Genomic DNA, 20,910 nt, shown 5'->3' on the forward strand with positions numbered 1-20,910 from the left:
GTCAAGGGCATGTACCTTGGTTGCGGGCACATCCCCAGTGGGGCGTGTGCAGGAGGCAGCTGATCGATGTTTCTCTCTCATCGATGTTTCTAACTCTCTATCCCTTCCCCTTCCTCTCTGTAAAAAATCAATAAAAAAATATAAAAAAATAAAATAGCATAGAACAGTCAAATCACCTCATCCACAGATTTCTGACCACAGATCAAAATAGAGAGTTGGTTGACTCTGGATACAAAACCCAGGGATTTGGAGGGCCAACTGTGTATTTGTTGAAAAAAATCCATGTATAAGTGGACCCATGCAGTTCAAACCTCTGTTGTTCAATGGTCAACCGTATTTACTTTAAAAAATTAAATAATTCCAGCTTGTGATATGTGCTATGAATGAAAAATATACTATGTTTTGAAAATGTGTGAAAGAGAGAACTATCCTAGCATTAGAGTTCGAGCAGGCTTTCCTCCTGAGAGAGTGACATTTAATTGAGAGCTTGTTTGGAGGTTCTAGCAGGGGAGCGCAGCTACTCGTATACCCTTGACTGAAGACCGGTCCTCTCCTCTGGGGGGAAGGTTGTCCTCTTCGACCAAGCGTGCAGCTTCGGGAGGTACGCACATGGATCGGTGAGGGAGGAGGGGGACACCCGCCTAGCCAGCCAGATCAGCTGAATCAACCCTGGCGATCAATGGGGTGACAAATGGAGAGTGACATTTCATTGAGATCTAAAGATGGAATCAGGCTAAACTAGGTAAAGATGAAACTATATTTTCATTCTACTTGGACACTTGGGAATTTTTTTCTTTTGTCTGTATAATTTTGTTAACCAGTGTCACCCCAATAAATTCAATAATAAATAAATAAATAAATAAAATGAAATAAAAAAATATTCTTTAGGGTATGTTTTAGTGTTCATTTCTATTAATGTTTTACCTGTATAAAGTGGATTATTTTGATCTGTAGCTTTCAGATCTGTAGCTTCAGTTCCTCTCTGGCTATTATTGTTAATTGTTGCCTATTTTCCTTTTTTTTTAAAAAAAAAATTGATTTCTCAAGAGGAAGGGGAGAGAGAGAGATATGAGAGTGAAACATCAATGGGTTGCCTTCTGCATGCCCCCTACTGGGGATCCAGCCTGCAACCTGGGCATGTACCCTGACCGGGAATTGAACCAGCAACCTTCTGTGCATGGGACAATGCCTAGCCAACTGAACAACACCTGCCAAGGCACCTGCGTTCCTTTTTAATCCGGATATAACTCTATTCTACACATATATCATCTTTTTTTTCTCTATGGAGGAAAAGTAAAAAGAGAAAATTTTTCTAGAACAAATTTAATTTTTATTTTCCATCACAAATTTATTTTTATAAAAAAAAAATTGATTTCTCAGAGAAAGAGGAAGGGGAGAGAGAGAGAGATGAGAGTGAAACATCAATGGGTTACCTTCTGCATGCCCCCTACTGGGGATCCAGCCTGCAATCTGGGCATGTACCCTGACTGGGAATTGAACCAGCAACCTTTCTGTGCATGGGACAATGCCTAGCCAACTGAACCACACCTGCCAAGGCACCTGCGTTCCTTTTTAATCCGGATATAACTCTATTCTACACATATATCATCTTTTTTTTCTCTATGGAGGAAAAGTAAAAAGAAAATATTTCTAGAACAAATTTAATTTTTATTTTCCATCACAAATTTATTTTTATGCATTGCCAGTTCTATTTTTTCAGTTTCTAATATATGTTTTAAATCTATAGGAATATTCTTTGTTTTGTTTATATTTTTTTCTTAGCTAAACCAGCTGCTTTTTTATTTCAGCCTATATCTCTTCCTGTTCTAAAGTCCAGGTCCAGTATTCTTAATGTTACAGATCATAGAATTTATTTTGATCATGTATATCTTTGTCTTGTTCTTGCTCCATTCTACTCAGGTGATGGAACAAAATATAGAATTCAAATACAGGAAAAGTTTTCCCTCGAGCCGGATGAGAAGTGTTGGCTTGGAGAACCTAGAGATTTCCGTCATGAGATTGCTGAGGAAGGTAGAGAACTGCTAGAACATTTGTTTGATGTGGATGTCAACACCGGTGAGCAGCCACAGACAGTGGTGCTGCAAGGGGCTGCTGGAGTCGGGAAAACCACCCTGGTGAGAAAGGCCATGTTAGATTGGGCTCAGGGCACTCTCTATCAGGAGAAATTTACCTATATTTTTTATCTCAATGCGAGAGAAATTAACCAGTGGAAAGAAAGAAGTTTTGTTGAAATGATATCAACGGACTGGCCCAGCACTGAAGGCCCCATTGAAAAGATTATGTCCCAGCCAAGTAGTCTCCTTTTTATTATTGACAGTTTTGATGAGCTGAACTTTGCCTTCGAGGAACCCGAGTTTGTGCTGTGCGAGGACTGGACTCAGGTACACCCCGTGTCCTTCCTCATGAGTAGTTTGCTGAGGAAAGTGATGCTCCCTGAGTCTTTCTTATTGGTGACGACGAGGCTCACAACTTGTGAGAAGCTAAATCTCTTGCTGAAGAATCAGCGTTCCATAGAGCTACTCGGTATGTCAGAAGATGCAAGAGAGGAATATGTTTATGGGTTTTTTGAAGACAAGAAGTGGTCCTTGCTAGTATTGAGTTTACTGAGAAACAATGAGATGCTTTTTAGCATGTGCAATGTCCCCCTAGTGTGCTGGGTCATTTGTAACTGTCTGGAGCAGCAAATGGAGAAGGGTGGTGACATCACATTGACCTGCAAATCCACCACGGCTCTGTTTACCTGCTATGTCTCCAGCTTGTTCACACAGGTCAATGGAAGAAGTCCTAGTTTCCCTGAACAAGCCCAGCTGAGGAATCTGTGCCAATTGGCTGCCAAAGGAGTATGGACTATGACACACGTGTTTTACAGGGCAAATTTCCGAAAGCATGAGTTAATGAAGTCCGATATCTCTAGTTTCCTGGACATGAATATTCTTCAGCAGGACACAGATTATGAAAACTGCTATGAGTTCACCCACCTACACATTCAGGAGTTTTTTGCCGCTATGTTCTATATGTTGGAAGACAGCTCGAAACTCGAGGACCATGCCTCTCAGTCTTTTGCAGACTTGAAGCTGTTACTTGAAAGCACCAATTGCGAACACCCCCATTTGACACAGATGAAATGCTTTCTGTTTGGCCTTTTGAATGAAGACCGAGCAAAACAACTGGAGGAAACTCTTAACTGTAACCTATCGTTGGATTTAAAAGGGAAGATACTTCAGGGGATGGAGATATTAGGAAAGAGTGACTCTTTCATCCAGCTGGGATGTCTGGAGTTGTTTCACTGTCTGTATGAGACGCAAGATGAAGCATTTATAATCCAGGCAATGAGATATTTCCAAAAGGTTGTCATTAATATTTACGAGAAATTCCATTTGCTTGTGTCTTCATTCTGCCTTAAGCATTGCCAGTGCTTACGGACCATTAAACTGTCTGTAACTGTGGTATTTGAGAAGATGTTAAAATCAAGCTTCCCAGTTGAAACTTGGTAAGTGTCTTAGGTCAGTTCCCTGGAAGTGCCCTGTGGGGGAGTGAAGGAAGTAGATTTTGTCAGGGGGAGGGGAGGAGTTGTTTAGCTGAGGTCCCAGAGCCTGGATAAATGTCCAGAGTTGTACCACCTTGAGAATGGAGGCCAGGCACCGAAGCCCCTATTGACCAGCCACAGCTCTTGGTAAAGAATAGGCAGAAACTTGCCGGAAGTGGCTCTCTTCGCTTGAGGGTAATCCCAAGAGAGGGAATTGGCTGAGGGTTGTCAACTGTGAACACTCCCAACAACTAGGGAATGAGTGCCTCAGTCCTGAAGGAAGGATGTGGCACAGCACAAACTTACACCCACTATCCTACTTCTATTAACTTGTAAAAGCAATGCCCTCCAGAAGAATAGGGACCGGGGATTTCTTCCTGGACCGGGTGTACGTAGGTCATCTCTCTGGGCTATGCTCCACTGTACTCTACTGACCTAGCTCACCCTGCTCATTGCCTAGACACAGATGGGCCTTTGTATGAAAGGTCTAAGCTCTTTAACACCTAACTGGATGGAGTCAGATGCAGGTTAAGAAATAGTAGGTGCTGAATGAGTGTTTTGAAAGACTAAATGAACCTTCAGCATTTTATGGTTATTATTATTATACCCTCTCTCCTTCCTCAAGTTGCCTTTTCTGACTCTACCCATCTAAGTCTGAGGGAAGAGTTGAACTATGGGATTAGTTTTAGATTTAACTAAAATTAATTGAGGGTTTACTATGTGGTATATAGAGTGTACAGGATTTTGAACATATCCAATTGAAGGCTGGTCAAACCACATTGCAGCTTATTTTTTAAGATTATAAAACTGAGATTCAGGGAAGTTTACCTAAAAAGTAAGTGTATAATCATTGATTTAACCAGCAAATGATAGCTAACATTTGCTTCACACATACCTGATAGTCTTCTAAGTCCCAAATCATATAGTCTCCTAAAAATCCAATTTCCTTTTTACTTATTAAAAAATGTATTAAAAAAACACCAAGTGGGTGTATAACTTGAAAGAGGTCACGTCTGATGATAAATCCTTGGTTTTCCAATTTTACCCAAGCTGTCTCATTGCTGTTACATACAATTGCAGCATCCGTCTTATAAGAATACATTTCGTTTCTCTCTGAACTGTGGGAGTAGGAATTGAAGGCTGGAATGCTATGACCCTCACTTTACTGTCCTTGGGAAGTTGTAAATCTCCTTCAGTCAGTTTTCTTGATTCTGATTTCATAGTCCTATTTACAAAAGACATGATTGGGCATTAGAATATGTATATTAGGCCTAATCCTATATAATAAAGGCTAATATGCAAATTGACCGAACAGCTGAACAACTGGTTGCTATGACGTGCACTGACCACCAGGGGACAGACGCTCAATGCAGGAGCTGCCCCCTGGTGGTCAGTGTGCTTCCACAGGGGGAGTGCCACTTGGCCAGAAGCCCTGCACTGGGCTCATGACTGGCGAACACAGCAGTGGTGGCAGGAGCCTCTCCTACCTCTGCAGCAGCGCTAAGGATGTCTGACTGACGGCTTAGGCCCACTTTGACATCCCCTGAGGGCTCCTGGACTGCAAGAGGGCACAGGCCAGGCTGAGGAACACCCCCACCCCGCATGAATTTTGTGCTCTGGGCCTCAAGTAATAAATATTAGGAAGGCATTCTGGCCACTATATAGCCAGTCTTCATGCTCCACTCCTCTCCCCTCCCCTCTGTTGTAGTGTTATTGAATTCTAGAGTTGACATTGTTACTAAAATAAAAAAGGAGTCTGAGAACCCAGTGTTTTAAAAGGGACATTATGGGTGACTTCAGTCTCTGCTACAACCTAACGACATTGTAAACTTAAGAACAGGATTCCTATCTTGCTCACCATTTTATTCATAATATTTGTACATAGTAAGCTCATGAATGTTTGAATGAATTTATTGCCTAGTTTTCGCAGATTTAAGACTTCAGGTGAGGTAGAGGCCACCACTCTGCAGTGTCACTCATTCCAGTTTAAGTAAGGTATTGGGGGAACCAATGTTTATTGAATAGTGAAGGGGATCAGGATGTGCTACTGCAACAGGTGCAGTTTTTGCATAAGAATGTTTTGAGCTGAAGGTGTTTGAGTCCCTGAAATCCCTTATCTGCCTAAAAGCAGAACTTCCCAAAAGGACTTAACTGTCATAAACTCCCCCCAGGAGCAACATTTATCTCTTCCTGGAGACAGAAGTTGGCTCTACAACTAGACAGAACTTGTCATAAACTATCATGTCTCCATCTAGTTTCCTAAGGGCCCACTTATCTTTCCAAAAAGTCATTTGTTTTTCCATAAGTACCCTTCTCCATTTGCCTTTCCCCTACTAACATAGGTATGTAGACCCCAAATTCTAACCACCCCTTTGACTTACCTATAATTAAATTTCTCCCCTGTGTATCTTTTATGCAAATAAAATTTGTATGCTTTTCTCTTGTTAATAGGGATACCTATTACTGCTGGCAAGATCTTTGTTCTGTGCTTCATACAAATGAACACTTGAGAGAATTAGAGCTATGTCACAGCAACCTTAATGAACTGGCAAAGAAGATTTTTTATAAAGAACTAAGGCACCCACAATGTAAACTACAAAAGCTATTGTAAGTCTGACATGAGAAAACTTAATAGAGTTGTTCTAGTTTCTTTCTGTGCCCCACCTCCCACTCCTACTTATCAGGGGAGACCAACAGTGTAAAATACTCTTAAAACGTCAACAGTGGAAACCTCTGGGAACATGGAGGCATAACTAACCTGTTCTAGGAACGATTGCACAGAGCATGGTAACTGTTGACGTGGTTTTGGGGACTTAATTAGGATTTTCTAGATGAGGAACAACACAAAGGTAAGGCATTCTAGGCAGGTCACCAAAGCATTTTCCAAGATAAGTTCTGGAACATACTATTTTTTCTTTTTAATTTTTTTTATTGAGGAATAATTTACATTCAATATAGTGTGCATATATTAAGTGTCCATTCAGTGCATTGAGTTTGGACAATTGCATACACCTATGCAACCAATACAAAAAACAAGATAAAATTATTCCCTCACTTCAGAGACCTTTCTTGTACCACTTTCTGTCAGTCTTCTCACCCCGTTCAGTCCCACTTTCTAATCTCTATCACTATAGATTAGAATTTCTGTTCTTGGAAATCACTTAGGAAGATGTATATAGTATATATGTTTTGTGTTTATCTTTTGCTCAACAAAATGTGTTTCCATGTTGTTGCATGTTTCAGTAGTTTCTTTTTATCGCTGATTAGCATTCCATTGTATGACAGAATACAACTTGCTTATTCATTCTTTTGTGAATAGAACCTGAGGTTGTTTCCAATTTTTTGGCCATTATGAATAAGGCTGCTGCTATGAATATCTTTGTACACCTTTTATTTTTGTGACATATATTTTTATCTCTTGGGCTGATACCCAGGAATGGAATTGCTAGTTCATTGGAGGATGTTTGGCTTTTAAAGAAATTGCCAGCCAGTTCTTCAGAGTCATTGTACCATTTCACAGTCCCACCAGCAACATGTGAAAGTCCCAGCTGCTCCTCATCCTTGCCAACATTTGCTATTTCAGTTTTTAGTTTATCTCATAATTTGATTCTAGATACCCTATCATTTTTTAAAAAAATACATTTTATTGATTGCAGAGAGGAAGGGAGAGGGAGAGAGAGATAGAAACATCAATGATGAGAGAGAATCACTGATTGCTGCCTCCTGCACACCCCACACTGGGGATCGAGCTCGCAACCCAGGCATGTGCCCTTGACTGGAATTGAACCTGGGACCCTTCAGTCTACAGGCTGACGCTCTATCCACTGAGCCAACCAGCTAGAGTCATTTTTTTTTAAATGTTTGCTTGTTTAATGTCTCCCTCTTGTCCATGGGCTCTTCTAAGAGCTGGAACTGATCCTGTTGTCTTCTGTATTCAGTGCCCATCAGTGCACTCAAGGCCTAATTTGTGCTCAGTAATATGTACTGAATGTTGAAATGATAGATTTTGTTTCCATTAGCACCGATGATTTTTTGTTTTTGGAGGGGGAAGGGTGAGAGACAGGCTTCCCCTTAAATATTTTCCTTAAAACCTTGGTGGTTTTAGTGATATCTGACCTTAGATTTCAAATAACTAGATTAGGTCTGGACTTGCATATAGATGTGGCAGGAAACTGCATATATGTTATGATAAAGGGGTTCTTAGAAGTCCTTTTTCCTCACCCCCAAATATCTTCCCAGTTTGTCCCTTCACTGTCACTAACCTAAATCCTAACAATTGTTAATGCCATCTTTTGGGTTCAATAGCTTCCTCTTTTAGAATTCTAAGGTCCCTGGGGTGGAAGGTGGAGGGGAGTGATACCAAGAAGGCAGCTCTTAGTCTTTCCTACCCTGGTATGGCTTAAGTCCCGTTTCCCTGACAAGTGAGGCTGTACTTTCCAATTTATGTTTAGTGAGTGCATTAGGCACTTTTATTAGGTGATGATGGTTGTGCTCCAGATGGGTAAAAGCTTTATTTTCTTGTGCTTGGCTGGAAGAGATGTGAAAGTAACGGGTAAGTAGAGGGCAGAAGGGAGGGCAGGTGGTATTAGGAAGAAAGGTTTTGAACAGTCAGCAGTGTGAACCTGCTGGGCATGTGGGGCCCGCAGAGGCACTACCAAAGAATTAGATTCAGCTACAGTGACTGAGTTAGGAGATTGGAAATCGGAAGAAAAATAGGCGATTTAGCTTCCTTCATATTTTGCTTTGGGCTGTCCATGAGATGGTAGGGCATATTTTGCAATGATGTTTTGCTAATGATACACATTAAAAAGTTGATATTGACAGTGAACTCACCTCAGGTTATTTAAAGGATTAAATATTATAAATTAATACTGTAATGGCAGTATTTGGAATAGTCCCAATAATTTTTGATAGCCATTCCTGGGGTTAAGGGTTCAAAAACTCCTCTTTCTTCTTCCTGATATTGCCTTCCTTTCCTTCAAGGTCAAACAAAGTTGAGAGTATCAGTTGTCAGGATATTGTGGACATCTAAGTTGTAACCCAATTGTTTTTCTAAGCAGCAACTGAAACTTGAATTTATGACTTGACCTGGAACATGAGAAACCCAGAGTAGGATAAGAGGTGGCAGGAATATTAGATAATATTCAAGATTTGGGCTTGAAAAGACAAAAGAGGTGATTTTGTAATCCCTCCTGCATATTTTTCTTTTGAAGGTTGAGATTTTTTACTTTCGCTGATGGTTGTCAGAATTTCGCCAATTGTTTGATTCACAACCAGAATCTGCTGCATCTCGACCTGAAAGGAAGTGATATAGGGGACGGTGGAGTGAAGTCATTATGTGAAGCCTTGAGACACCCAGACTGCAAACTGCAGAACCTGAGGTAAGTCGTGATTTTTTGGTATTACAATTGAGAATTTTACCCATCCAGATAGAGCCTTCCAGCCTGGAATTGCTGGAACTAGGGACTAGGGACTAGGTTACATCTACTTTCATGATATGGAAAGGGGGGAATCAGTAGATTTAGGCTGATTTCCTCCAGGTAGGGCTTCTAACTCCTCCCAACCCTCCACTGAAGACCCCTCATTGTTCAGTCTCCTAAATCTAAAAAATAAGCAAAAAACCCCCCACAGATACAGAATATGTAAGATTTAATTTATTTTCATATTTAAATGCAAGCATGTGTTTATTCCTTGTATTTTTGAATGCTCAGAAAAGAATGCACTAGTGGTAGCTGGGGACAGTGCTGGGGCAGGCTCAGTTTTACTTAATTTTTGATAGTGAATTGCCCTCACCTTATAATTGCAACTCAGTGATTAATATAGAAAATTGAGGAAGAACAGTGTAGCAACTGCTCTCTCACTGTCACACACTATTGATCCTAGTGGTGGGCCCGATTTTCTTTCTCCATGAAAGTGAGAGGTCTAGCAGTCATACTTGGTCTGCACATTGTGTGGCAGGTTTCAAGAAAGATCTCATTTTCCACTGAAAGATATTTAATTCAGTTTATGGCAAACAAAACAAAACAAAAAACAAACAGAAGCAAAATAAAAAATCATTGTATTAAGTTTTACCTTAGAGGTTTTTGTAATCCTTGGATTCATTTGGGGTTGGGGGGTAAGAATGAACCTTGGTACATGAAAGGCCAAGATAGGTCTGTATTTGTGGGAAACAAATGATAACTTGTGTGTAGAAAACAAGTAAAATCTGCCACAAGACCTTCTTTTTGACAACAGGCATATGAATTCTGTTACCATTGGGAATTTATTTTTAGGTTTCACTAGGTTTTACAGGATGAAATTCTCTCATAGCATGTCTGAAAAGTTGTTGCATAATTATTGAACGTGTTGAGTTTAGTTGTCAGCAGGACAGGTGCAGTGGTCGGCAAACTGCGGCTCGTGAGCCACATGCGGCTCTTTGGCCCCTTGAGTGTGGCTCTTCCACAAAATACGGACTTCTGCGCATGGGCCACGAAGTTTCAATCGCACTGTACATGTGCGCCCACACGTGGTATTTTGTGGAAGAGCCAGACTCAAGGGGCCAAAGAGCTGCATGTGGCTCGCGAGCCGCAGTTTGCTGACCACGGGTTAGGGTATTGGTTTTACCATCTAGGAAGTAGTTCTAATACATTTTGAAGAATTTTATATAACCTGTAGCCTCTGGTTCTGGAACTCAAATGAGAAGTAGGTCATTGGAGTCTCTTTCTAAAAGTAAAACATGTTAGTGGCAAAAAGCTGTTAAGTGGAGGGAAAGATATTTTCTTATGGTGGGAGCTGTGGATCCAAGACAAAATTCCTTGGCACCTAACAGAGCAGCAAGACTTGATAAGATCTCTTTCATCAGTTGAAGTTTGACAAGCCTTGATGTAGGCCTGGTTACTAGGCTTTTAGACAGGAAACCATCTCACTGGGTCAACTAGTAGGGCTCCTTACACCAGTGAATAGAGTGTTTCGTGGCAGAAGTCATGAGAGCTTTGTAATAATAAAATACTACATTATGTAGGATTGGATGTTATCCCATTGTGGGTGGCCACTGAGGAGTAATCAAGAGTCCTGTAGATCTCCTATTGTCATTTCATGTGGGAAAGTTTCTAGTCTTATTGTTTTAGACCTCCTGTTATAAGAGCTATGGACAGTTGGCTGGCCATGTTATACATGTGCTTATTTCCTGTCCCTTTAGATGTTTTCTTTCTGTGAAAACTTTAAGAATTAATCCATAGTACTCTTTTTCTGTCTAGAAGACCTCTCTCCAAACATAATGTATGAGATTTCCTTCATTTCCCTAACTGCCTGCTTGGCTGCTGATATAATGCCCTTTAGTATTAGTCTACTCCTGCTGCCATAACAAAATACCATAGACTAGGTAGCTTAAACAACAGAGATTTATTTCTCAATTGTGGAGGCTGGAAGTTCTAAATCTGGGGGCTGGCAGGGTTGGTTTCTGATGAGGCTTCTTTCCTTGGCTTGCAGACAGCTGCCTTCTCATGGTGCCCTCACATGGCCTTTTTTGTGTTTGTACATTGCTGGTATCTTGTCCAGTCCTATTGGGTTGCAGTGGTCGGCAAACTCATTAGTCAACAGAGCCAAATATCAACAGTACAATGATTGAAATTTCTTTTGAGAGCCAAATTTTTTAAACTTAAACTATATAGGTAGGTACATTGTTATGAACTTAATTAGGGTACTCCTAAGGCTTAGGAAGAGCCATACTCAAGGGGCCAAAGAGCCGCATGTGGCTCGCGAGCCGCAGTTTGCTGACCACGGGGTTAGGGGTTCACTCTTGTGACCTCATTTGACTTAATTACCTCTTTAAAAGCCCTGTCTCCAGATGTAGTCACATTGGGAATTAGGGCTTTAACATACGAATTGGGGGAGCACTATTCAGTCCATAACACCTTTTCAGGGCAAGTTAGGTTTTCAACCTTAGGCCATGTTCTGGGTCATCTATTGGGTCTAATCCTGTTCCTACCTCTGTATGCCCTGATTTTGATGAAGAGAATCAATTCTTGGGGACTCAAGTTAATAAGTCCTTGATTAAAAGAAATAATCAAAACAACTCCACATTCCAAAAACATTGCTGCCGCTGGACTCTCTTTATAAATAGCTGCTGGTATCAGGCCCAGCCACGCCCAAAGCACAGGTGGTCTCTAAATATGAGTCTAAAAATAGGGGCTCTACATACACTTCTTTTCTTCTGCTGCTGCCTTTTTTAAATTTTATTTTTAGAAACATTTACTTCTGATTTACTTCTTGTTTTCACTGGTAAGGACTAGGTTCCTCAGAAAGCATAGGTTGACTCCCAATTGTAAGTAAGTTCTTGGCAAGCCGTAGTAGGAGTGGCAGCTTTTGCTCCTGACTTCCTGTCCATCTGTTTCATAAATCGGAGTGAAAGGATGCAGCTCTTCTCCAGTCCACCTCCATCCATGTAGAGGACATTCCTCCCAGATTAAAATGTGATCATTTAAAAATATTTTTAGCCCTACTGTTGTAGCTCAGTGGTTGAGTGTTGACCTATGAACCAGGAGGTCACGGTTTGATTCCCCGTCAGGATACATGCCAGGGTTGCAGCTTGATCAGGGCATGCAGGAGGCAGCTGATCGATGATTCTCTCACATCATTGATGTTTCTATCTCTCTCCCTCTCCCTTCCTCTCTGAAATCAATAAAATATATTTTAAAAAATATTTTTAATGTTTTCATAGCATATTTTCATAGGGAATTGGGGATGTGGGGATGGAAAAGACCCTCCCCTTCTAACTCTCCATCAGAGCCTTGTGATAGAATTAAATCACTCTTACTCTAGAGTTAAGCTGGGTTTTCAGAAAAGGTCCCAAAGACCCAGATAGGTCCAGTGACCAAATGCTCTGGCTGGGTGAGCGTTGGTTATAATTCTTCTCCAAGAAGGGGTCATTTCAATGTTTTTGTATTTTTTTTTTCCAGCCTGGAATCCTGCAGCCTAACTACACTTTGTTGTCTGAATATCTCCAAGATTCTCATCAGAAGCCACAGCCTGATATTTCTGAATCTGTCGACCAATAATATATTGGATGACGGAGTGGAGCTGTTGTGTGAGGCCTTAAGACATCCAAACTGTCACCTAGAGAGACTGTCGTGAGTCTTTTTGCTTTGTTTTCTGTAGAGTCATTTTGTTCAGCCTTGGATAGATTAGTTATGAACTGAACGGGCAATCTGCCTGGGTCTTGACACCAGTTGGTTCACTTGTTAATTGTGGATGAGCTCCTCCTTTTCTCCCTCTACTGCCCTTCCTCTTTTTTTTTCTTTACTATCCTGCATTTTATTTATTTATTAAATTTTGTTTTACTGCTTAAAGTATTACAAAGAGTATTACATATGTCTCCTTTTTCCCCACCTTGACCTTCCCCCGGCATCCCCTACCCCCCAGTGGCTTGTGTCCATTGGTTATGCTTATATGCATGCATACAAGTCCTTCAGTTGATCTCTTACCCCCCCACCCAACCCTCCCCGGGCTTCCCGCTGTAGTTTGACAGTCTTTTCGATGCTGCTCTGCCTCTGTATCTATTTTTGTTCATCAGTTTATAATGGTCTTAATTATCCATAAATGAATGAGATCATGTGGTATTTTTCTTTCTTTGACTGGCTTATTTCACTTAGGATAATTGCCCTTCCTCTTTTACTTTTACACACTTTTCTTCTTCATGATTGACTTGTTATTTTTCATTTTTCCAGGTTTCTCCTCTTCTCTCCTATTTTTTTTGTTTCAATTCACCCTGTGCATAGCTGAAATGGCCCTTCCTCTTTTACTTTTACACACATGATTGACTTGTTATTTTTCATTTTTCCAGGCTTCTCCTCTTCTCTCCTATTTTTTGTTTCAATTCACCCTGTGCATAGCTGAAATGGAACCCATAATTTAAGTAGCTTTGATGAAGTTGAGTCTATAGTTGAGCTGTAGGGGTTGTAAGTACCAGCTAACTTCCCTGTGAAGGAGAAGAGAAGCACGAACTTTGGGCTTTGACCGATCCCTTCCCATTTGTGTTTCTCCTTCAGCTTAGAAAGCTGTGGCCTCACAGTAGCTGGTTGCGAGGATCTCTCTTTGGCTCTCATCAGCAACAAAGGGCTGACACATTTGTGCTTGGCAGACAACTTCTTGGGAGATGGTGGAGTAAAGCTTATGAGTGATGTCTTGAAGCATCCACAGTGCACTCTACAGAGCCTTGTGTAAGTGTCTGCTAGCTTTTAGCCTTCCAATATAATAAACATTTTGAAATATATTTAAAATGAGAAAATAATATGAACACATTCTGTCCCTTGCTTTCTCCCTACTGTTGGCCTTAGTGACAATGATGAAGATGATGATGATATTAATAATTGCCATTTATTGTGTCCTTACTGTGTGCTGGCCTTTGTGCTAAATTTTAACCTGCACAGAAGTTCCTGTTTGTGTCCAATTGGCAACCTGAGTTCTAAGTGCCTCATTGTACAGATGAGGAATCTGAGGCTTAGAAAGATTATGCAACTTGCTTAATGCTTACAACAAAATGTAATGATGAAGATGATGATATTAATAATTGCCATTTATTGTGTCCTTACTGTGTGCTGGCCTTTGTGCTAAATTTTAACCTGCACAGAAGTTCCTGTTTGTGTCCAATTGGCAACCTGAGTTCTAAGTGCCTCATTTTACAGATGAGGAATCTGAGGCTTAGAAAGATTATGCAACTTGCTTAATGCTTACAACAAAATGGATTCAGGACTAAAGTCCACTTGTTCAGTTCCATATTCTGGGCTCAGAATAGGTAAATATGTAGGAATGCCCTTAAACAGAAATACAGCATTCTTTGGTATGGCTGGATCACACTGCGTTATTCTGTTATTAGGTAATTTCCTAGACATGGAATTGATGAGCCAAAATTTTCATTTTGTCAGATATGGTTAAATTGGCTCCAAATAGATTGTTTCTATTCCCTCAGCATCTAGGGGCCTGTATCTTGATATCCTCACTGAGGATCTACAATCTTTTTTTATCAATGTTAATTACTTCATTGAAAATAAAGTTAAAAAGGGTTTGATGTTGAGCATCTTTTCTAATGTTTTTTGGCCCTTAATATTCTAGGGATTATCTCTTCATAGGCTCAGTTTTCTTCTGGGTGTTTTCTGTATCTATGTTATATATTATGTTTACTGACATAACAAATACTCTATTACTATTATATCTTACGTATTACAAATAATTTAGCTAGCATGTTGCTGTATTTCTAGTTATCTTCATGGTCATTTTTAGAATATAGAAGCTTAAAATTTTTTCTGAAGTCTAGTTTTCTTCCCCCTCATGACTTCCAGAAGGTTTTTCATAGTGGGAAATACCTTTCTTTAAAAAAATCCACTTATGTCATCTTTTTCATACTCTTTATGAATTAATTTTTAACATTTAAATGTTAAAGTACTCCAAATTAAATTTGTTATAAGGCTTAAACTTATTTTCCCCCATGTCAGGTCTGTTGTCCTGAAATGATTTATGGTGTAATATATCTTTTCCCTACTGATTGGAAATGCCACTTTATTATGTACACAAAGTACTTATTTTATTGTGATTAATCCCATTCTACTCCATAGGACTGCTTCTTGGCTCCATGTAGCTATTTCTGCAACAGGATACTATATTTCTATCCAGTTTTATTTATAATAATAAAAATTCTGAAGAACATGAATCCAGTTTGTAGCCCAATTTGGTGCAAACCTATATTTCCCAAGTGAGTCAGCCAAAGAGGCAAGAGGGAAGAGGCTGTTTGATGAGACGTAGATAGAGATCGTAACATGAAATCTTTTCAAGGATAAAATCTCTGGCTCTGGAGCAACGATTCCATTTTCCTCACATTGTCCTTCCATAGGCTGCGACGTTGCCATTTCACTTCAGGTAGCTGTGAGCACCTGTCATCTTCTCTCCGAAGCAACAAGAGTCTGACACATCTGGATCTGGCATCAAACCAGCTACAAGACGATGGAGTAAAGCTTCTGTGTGATGTCTTTCGGCATCCAGGCTGCAATCTCCAGGACCTGGAGTAGGTTTCTTTGACATTGGTTTTGTGTAGCTTTAACTACTGTGAGCACAGGGGAGGTATGGAAAGAAAGACTGAGAGCTGAGCATCTGTCGGAGGAAAGAATATTTCCCTCTTTCTCTTTTTTCCTGAGAAAGTCTGTTCATCGGCCTTTTTTTTTAAAAACCAATTAATACAGTAATTACAGTCAACTTTCCTCCGGTAAAGAGGACCAGGGCCATAAGGCTGAACAGTAGTTAGTTACTTTATTTTTCCCTTGGTTGTGCCCCAGTGACTCTACTGTGTCCTTCACCTTACATCCATGAAGCTGAAATTGTGCTCTACCAGTTTTTCTTTCTTATAATTGGGAACACTTTTAAAGAAACTGGGAAGGAATTTTTAAAACTATCCAATAATCCAATCATTCTTTAACAATAATTGTGTTTATTCTTATGTTCTCTCTTACTTTGTGAAGAGGCATACATATCTTTGCATGATACATGTATGTGTAATTGTGATAACTGTATAGATGTGACTTTGAGTTTCTTTTTCACACAAGAGTATTTCATAAACATTTAAATACTTATATACAACTAGAGGCCCAATGCACGACATTCGCACACTTGGAGCGGGGAATCCCTCAGCCTGGCCTGTGCCCTCTCATAGTCCAGGAGCCCTCAGGGAGCGGGCCTAAGCAGTCAGTCGGACGTCCTTAGTGCTGCCGCGGAGGTAGGAGAGGCTCCCGCCACTGCTGTTGCACTTGCCAGTCATGAGCCTGGCTCAAGGCTTCTGGCTGAGTGGTGCTCCTCCTGAGGGAGCGCACTGACCACCAGGGGGCATCTCCTGTCTTGAGCATCTACCCCCTGGTGGTCAGTGCGCATCATAGCGACCGGTCATTCCGCTGTTTGGTCGATTTGAATATTAGCCTTTTAGTATATAGGATTATCTTACTGATTTTTTGATGACTGCACAATATTTAACATTGCATTATATAAATGTTGTAGCTAGAGTGAAGCAAGATATAGATGTCACTTAGCAGTCTCAGCTCACTTTCCCACTAGGGACTCCCATGGGACTGACCCTTAGCCTGGATGAGTCAATGTTTTTTTAGAACTATAAATTCAAGATTGTTGGTATGCCCAGAGGTGTTTGTTTTGACTGGACTGACTCATGACAACCAAATTTCCAAATGAGTTTAAAAGTTGGTCATCACATCTGTAAACACTAAAATGACTGAACTCTTGGGTCTAATAAGTGCCTGTACTTCCTTTAGGAAAATACAATATGATATGGGTTACAATGTGATTCTCTGAAATTTCCTCGATTATTATTCAATTGGAAAATAAAATTTTACACAATGGAAATTATCATTAAATCCAATGCCTTCATTTCAGCTATGGAGATATAATTGCTAAGTGACTTAAACCCATAAGATATTTGCTTAGCCCAGTTTCTCTCCTTTGCATTGCTGGTGCTTTCTCAGCTGCCTTTATAGTCTCTGTAGACCATGCCAGTTCTCTCAACCAACATTTACAACAAATATGAGCTAGATGATGAGGGGACTAAACGTTATTATTAAGGTGATGCTCTTATGCCCAAGTAACTCACAAAATGCTGATCGTAGGGAAAGTACATGCCAACTCTAATCTATTTCATGTTTTATTATAAAGATATGACAGAAGTTTCCAAGGAGCAAGGAATGGGACAGAGGAGACATGAGTCACTTTAGGCTTGAAAGATGAAGAAGATTTTGTTATGTGTTGATATTCCAGGCAGAAGGAAAGAAGAGAAACAAGAAAGGGAATGAGGACAGATGTGGTATATTTGGAAAACAATAGATTGTATGATTGGGGAATAGGATGGGCACCAAAGAGGGAAAGAGAACATTTGAGGCCATATTTTAAATGCTCTTGTATATCCTGCAAAGACAGAAAATATCTTTTTATACGTAGCTTCTTGATTCTTTGGAGATAACACTCTGAGATAGATTCCTAGAAAGCATTTTTATATAAAAAAGATATTAGAAACAGAAAGTATAGACATCAGTGGGTTCTTGGGAAAGCTTATCTTTTTTAGTATTGATAGGAGTAAGTGTTTACACCTTTATTTGGCAAGCTTGATAGATGATGACCTATTTGTAGGAGAAAGCAGTTTTATTTTCTGCTTATTAAGAAATCCATCTGTTTGTACTGGTAATGTTAGACCTTCTTGTGTGCATCCTGGATTATAGATAGAAAAGGATAAAAAAAGGTGCAAATATCTGGGAATCTCTTCCAGGAGTAAACTAATTAAGCCTCACAGCTAAAGGTCTCACTTTTCTTTTGTATTTCTTACAGGCTGATGGGTTGTGTTCTCACTAGTGCCTGTTGTCTGGACCTGGCTTCTGCTATTCTGAACAACCCAAACCTGCGAAGCCTGGACCTTGGGAACAATGACTTGCAGGATGATGGAGTCAAAATTCTGTGTGAAGCTTTGAAACATTCAAACTGTAATATTCAGAGACTCGGGTGAGTTCAATTTTCCATTAGGAGAATGAAAGCTATTTGTGGCTAGTATAGCTAGGAGAAAATTAGCATATGGAGAGAGGATGGAAAATGGATGGGGTTACAAGGTAAGTTACTCTCAGAAGTGAGAATCTGAATTTCAAATATATGGATCAATGTGTATGGTATGTTATTAGTATAGAAGCTATATTTCACATTTCTTTACATCCTTCTCAGCACCTTGGACAGAGTATGCATTAAGTAAATGGGATTTAATTTAGGTCTTCCACATTCTATCATCCTTCAGATATCCCATCTGGCCTTGTATTAATTATTTTTTTTAAGTTGTAGATTTTACTAATCATCATCTATCTAGAAAAATGCTATTTATGCTGTCAAGGAGCTTGCAACCTAACAATCTTATCCTGTGTTCTGAATACTTATGTTGAGATATTGTTTAGATTTTTATTTTCTTTTTAATATTTTGAACCAAGATTGGAGAGTACATTTTCACTCATGCAGCATGAATTATTGACTTCTGGGACAAAAATTTTGCTTTACATGTGGGAAGCCCAGGCACTATGATATATCTCTCTGAATCTTACAAGACAGTGTTGTTTTTTCATATTCTATGCACTGTGTATATGTTTTTATCACAGCAATGATGATGTTGTAACTGTTGGGTCTGAAATTTAATTTTATTACCTAATAAGATAGCCTACTGCTGTCTCATGGATGCTGACAGGAGACATAGAATCCTACCAGAGACAGAGGACTTTATGCATAACCACACAAGCATTAGGAATGTTTTTGTCAGTTTCCCTTGAGCCGTAGTCCCCTAGGATTGTTGTGGAGGAGCCCAGTGGATGCCTGCACATGCATTAGGTTACATCCCAAGAGAGGAAGATTGAGTTTGGGGACTCAACCATTTTATAGCATGCAGGGAGTAAGCCTTCTCTTTGTCCTGGAGAGCGACACATTATTACCTCATCCAATAAGGTTGCTCATTACACATGCATCCTAGGAAATGGCCTGGGTAAAGAGTTATCAGAAAAAATGTAGGAGGACAAAAGACACATAGAAGAATGTCTCCCAACAATATCTACTCTTTTTTCTACACAGTACAGCCTTGGCTTCTGGTATATTTTCACAAGGAATTGCCACTCTATTGGGCATTCTAATTAATCTGGGACCAAATTTGTTCAATTTGTCTTATACACCACTTCATTAACACCACTATCAACAGGTATCCAAGCACAGGAAGAGGCCAAATTTCAGTATCAACTTCAACTGTGTGCCCAGGGTCCTGGACTCAGCTAATTGAGTTAGACCCAGGGAGGAACAATAGGTCTTATTATCCATTACAATTCATAAAAGGGAGTTGAGAATGACCTGCCAATCTTAGTGTCATTGGCAATAAATAAATGGGAAAAAAGATGGGTCACAGCATTCCCATCCCCAATAAAGAGACATTCATTGGGCCATACTTGCCCAATTGCAAACATATAACATATAGCACCAGTCACTTCAGTGTAGTATTTGTGTTGTGTTTGACTTGGGTCATCATTTATTGATTTGGTTTGTCATATGGGCAGTGTCACTGAATAGTTACAGTTCCTTCATTTGCCATATATGGCCTAACCCAGGCTTTTCTGGCATCAGGAAGCTTGTGAATTTGTATCAGTCAGACTGAAAAGAGGTTGTACCTGTGGTTGTATTTGTAAACATATGAGAGGGGTCCACATTCAGGGGCTGCCATTTATGGTCTCAGGCACAGCAGAATAGTTAAGTCCTGCTATGTGTACATGAGATTTTCTCTTCTTATAGCATGTGTGGCCAGCATGACAACTGGGTCATGGGTCAGTTTGCCAGCCAGTTATTGCTTGACTAAAGCAGACCATGTAACTATTTTGCCAGGTGGCATTGTTGGTTCCATTGTTGGAAAAAGAGAGTCTTCATTGTTCTCCCCAGTCCCTGTACCTCTCAAGTTTTAAGGCAGTGGTTCTCAACCTGTGGGTCACGACCCCTTTGGCGGTCGAACGACCCTTTCACAGGGGTCGCCTAAGACCATCCTGCATATCAGATATTTACATTTTGATTCATAACAGTAGCAACATAACAGTTATGAAGTAGCAACGAAAATAATTTTACGGTTGGGTCACAACATGAGGAACTGTATTTAAAGGGCCAGAAGGTTGAGAACCACTGTTCTAAGGTGTTCCTTCCCAGGTATTGGTGTTGCTACTCTTCCCCCCAGCAATGAAGTCAGTGTATCCCTTCACTATTCCCCCACTTGTACCTTCAGTCCAGAGGGATCAGGTGGAAGGACAAAAGCAGTTTTATAGTATTTACTGAAAGCCATTATACCCCACACCTTGGCTCTTGTCTAGCACTGTACTCAACCAAAGGATCATTATCCTCATGACCTGGGGCCTAGTCAGTCCAAATGAGAATCCAGCTGTCTGAACTGAATAAGTTTGAACATCACAGGTCCCTTCTTGCTGGCCTGCCACCCGGAGGATGTACCAACCAGGCTGGCCTGGAGTTACTGTCAGGGAAAGAAAAGCACCATGCCCAGGAATGGTCAGGATGCAATCCTGAAATTCCACAGTTGTTCTGGATAACCTAGGATGCAAGTATATCACTTGCAACCTAATCATTACCCAGGAGGGGCCAAATAGAGGTGAACCATTTTAGGAGATAGCTGCATTTAGTGATCAAACTGCCCTGGGGTTGGCAAGAGAGGTAGAATAAAAAATCTTGTTATTTAATTTTGTGAGGCCATTCCAGAGCTCAGCAATACCAGATGCTTGTGGCCGACAGAGACTATGGAATGCTCATTGAATACCTTGACTATTGACCCATTGTTT

At 40.2% G+C, this 20,910-nt stretch overlaps 1 protein-coding gene across 1 annotated transcript in view; it reads left to right on the forward strand.

Annotated features, from left to right (window-relative positions):
- NLRP14 (NLR family, pyrin domain containing 14) overlaps window positions 1-20,910 on the forward strand; it is a 29,023-nt gene that overhangs the window by 3,359 nt on the left and 4,754 nt on the right. The window contains exons 3-9 of the mRNA XM_005873928.1: window positions 1,921-3,511; window positions 5,999-6,154; window positions 8,761-8,928; window positions 12,484-12,654; window positions 13,573-13,743; window positions 15,411-15,581; window positions 17,894-18,064. Of these exons, the coding sequence (XP_005873990.1) occupies window positions 1,921-3,511; window positions 5,999-6,154; window positions 8,761-8,928; window positions 12,484-12,654; window positions 13,573-13,743; window positions 15,411-15,581; window positions 17,894-18,064 (2,599 nt within the window). The remainder of the gene's footprint in view (window positions 1-1,920; window positions 3,512-5,998; window positions 6,155-8,760; window positions 8,929-12,483; window positions 12,655-13,572; window positions 13,744-15,410; window positions 15,582-17,893; window positions 18,065-20,910) is intronic.

The sequence above is a fragment of the Myotis brandtii genome, unplaced genomic scaffold (assembly GCF_000412655.1).
Source record: "Myotis brandtii unplaced genomic scaffold, ASM41265v1 scaffold422, whole genome shotgun sequence".
Taxonomy (NCBI): Eukaryota; Metazoa; Chordata; class Mammalia; order Chiroptera; family Vespertilionidae; genus Myotis; species Myotis brandtii.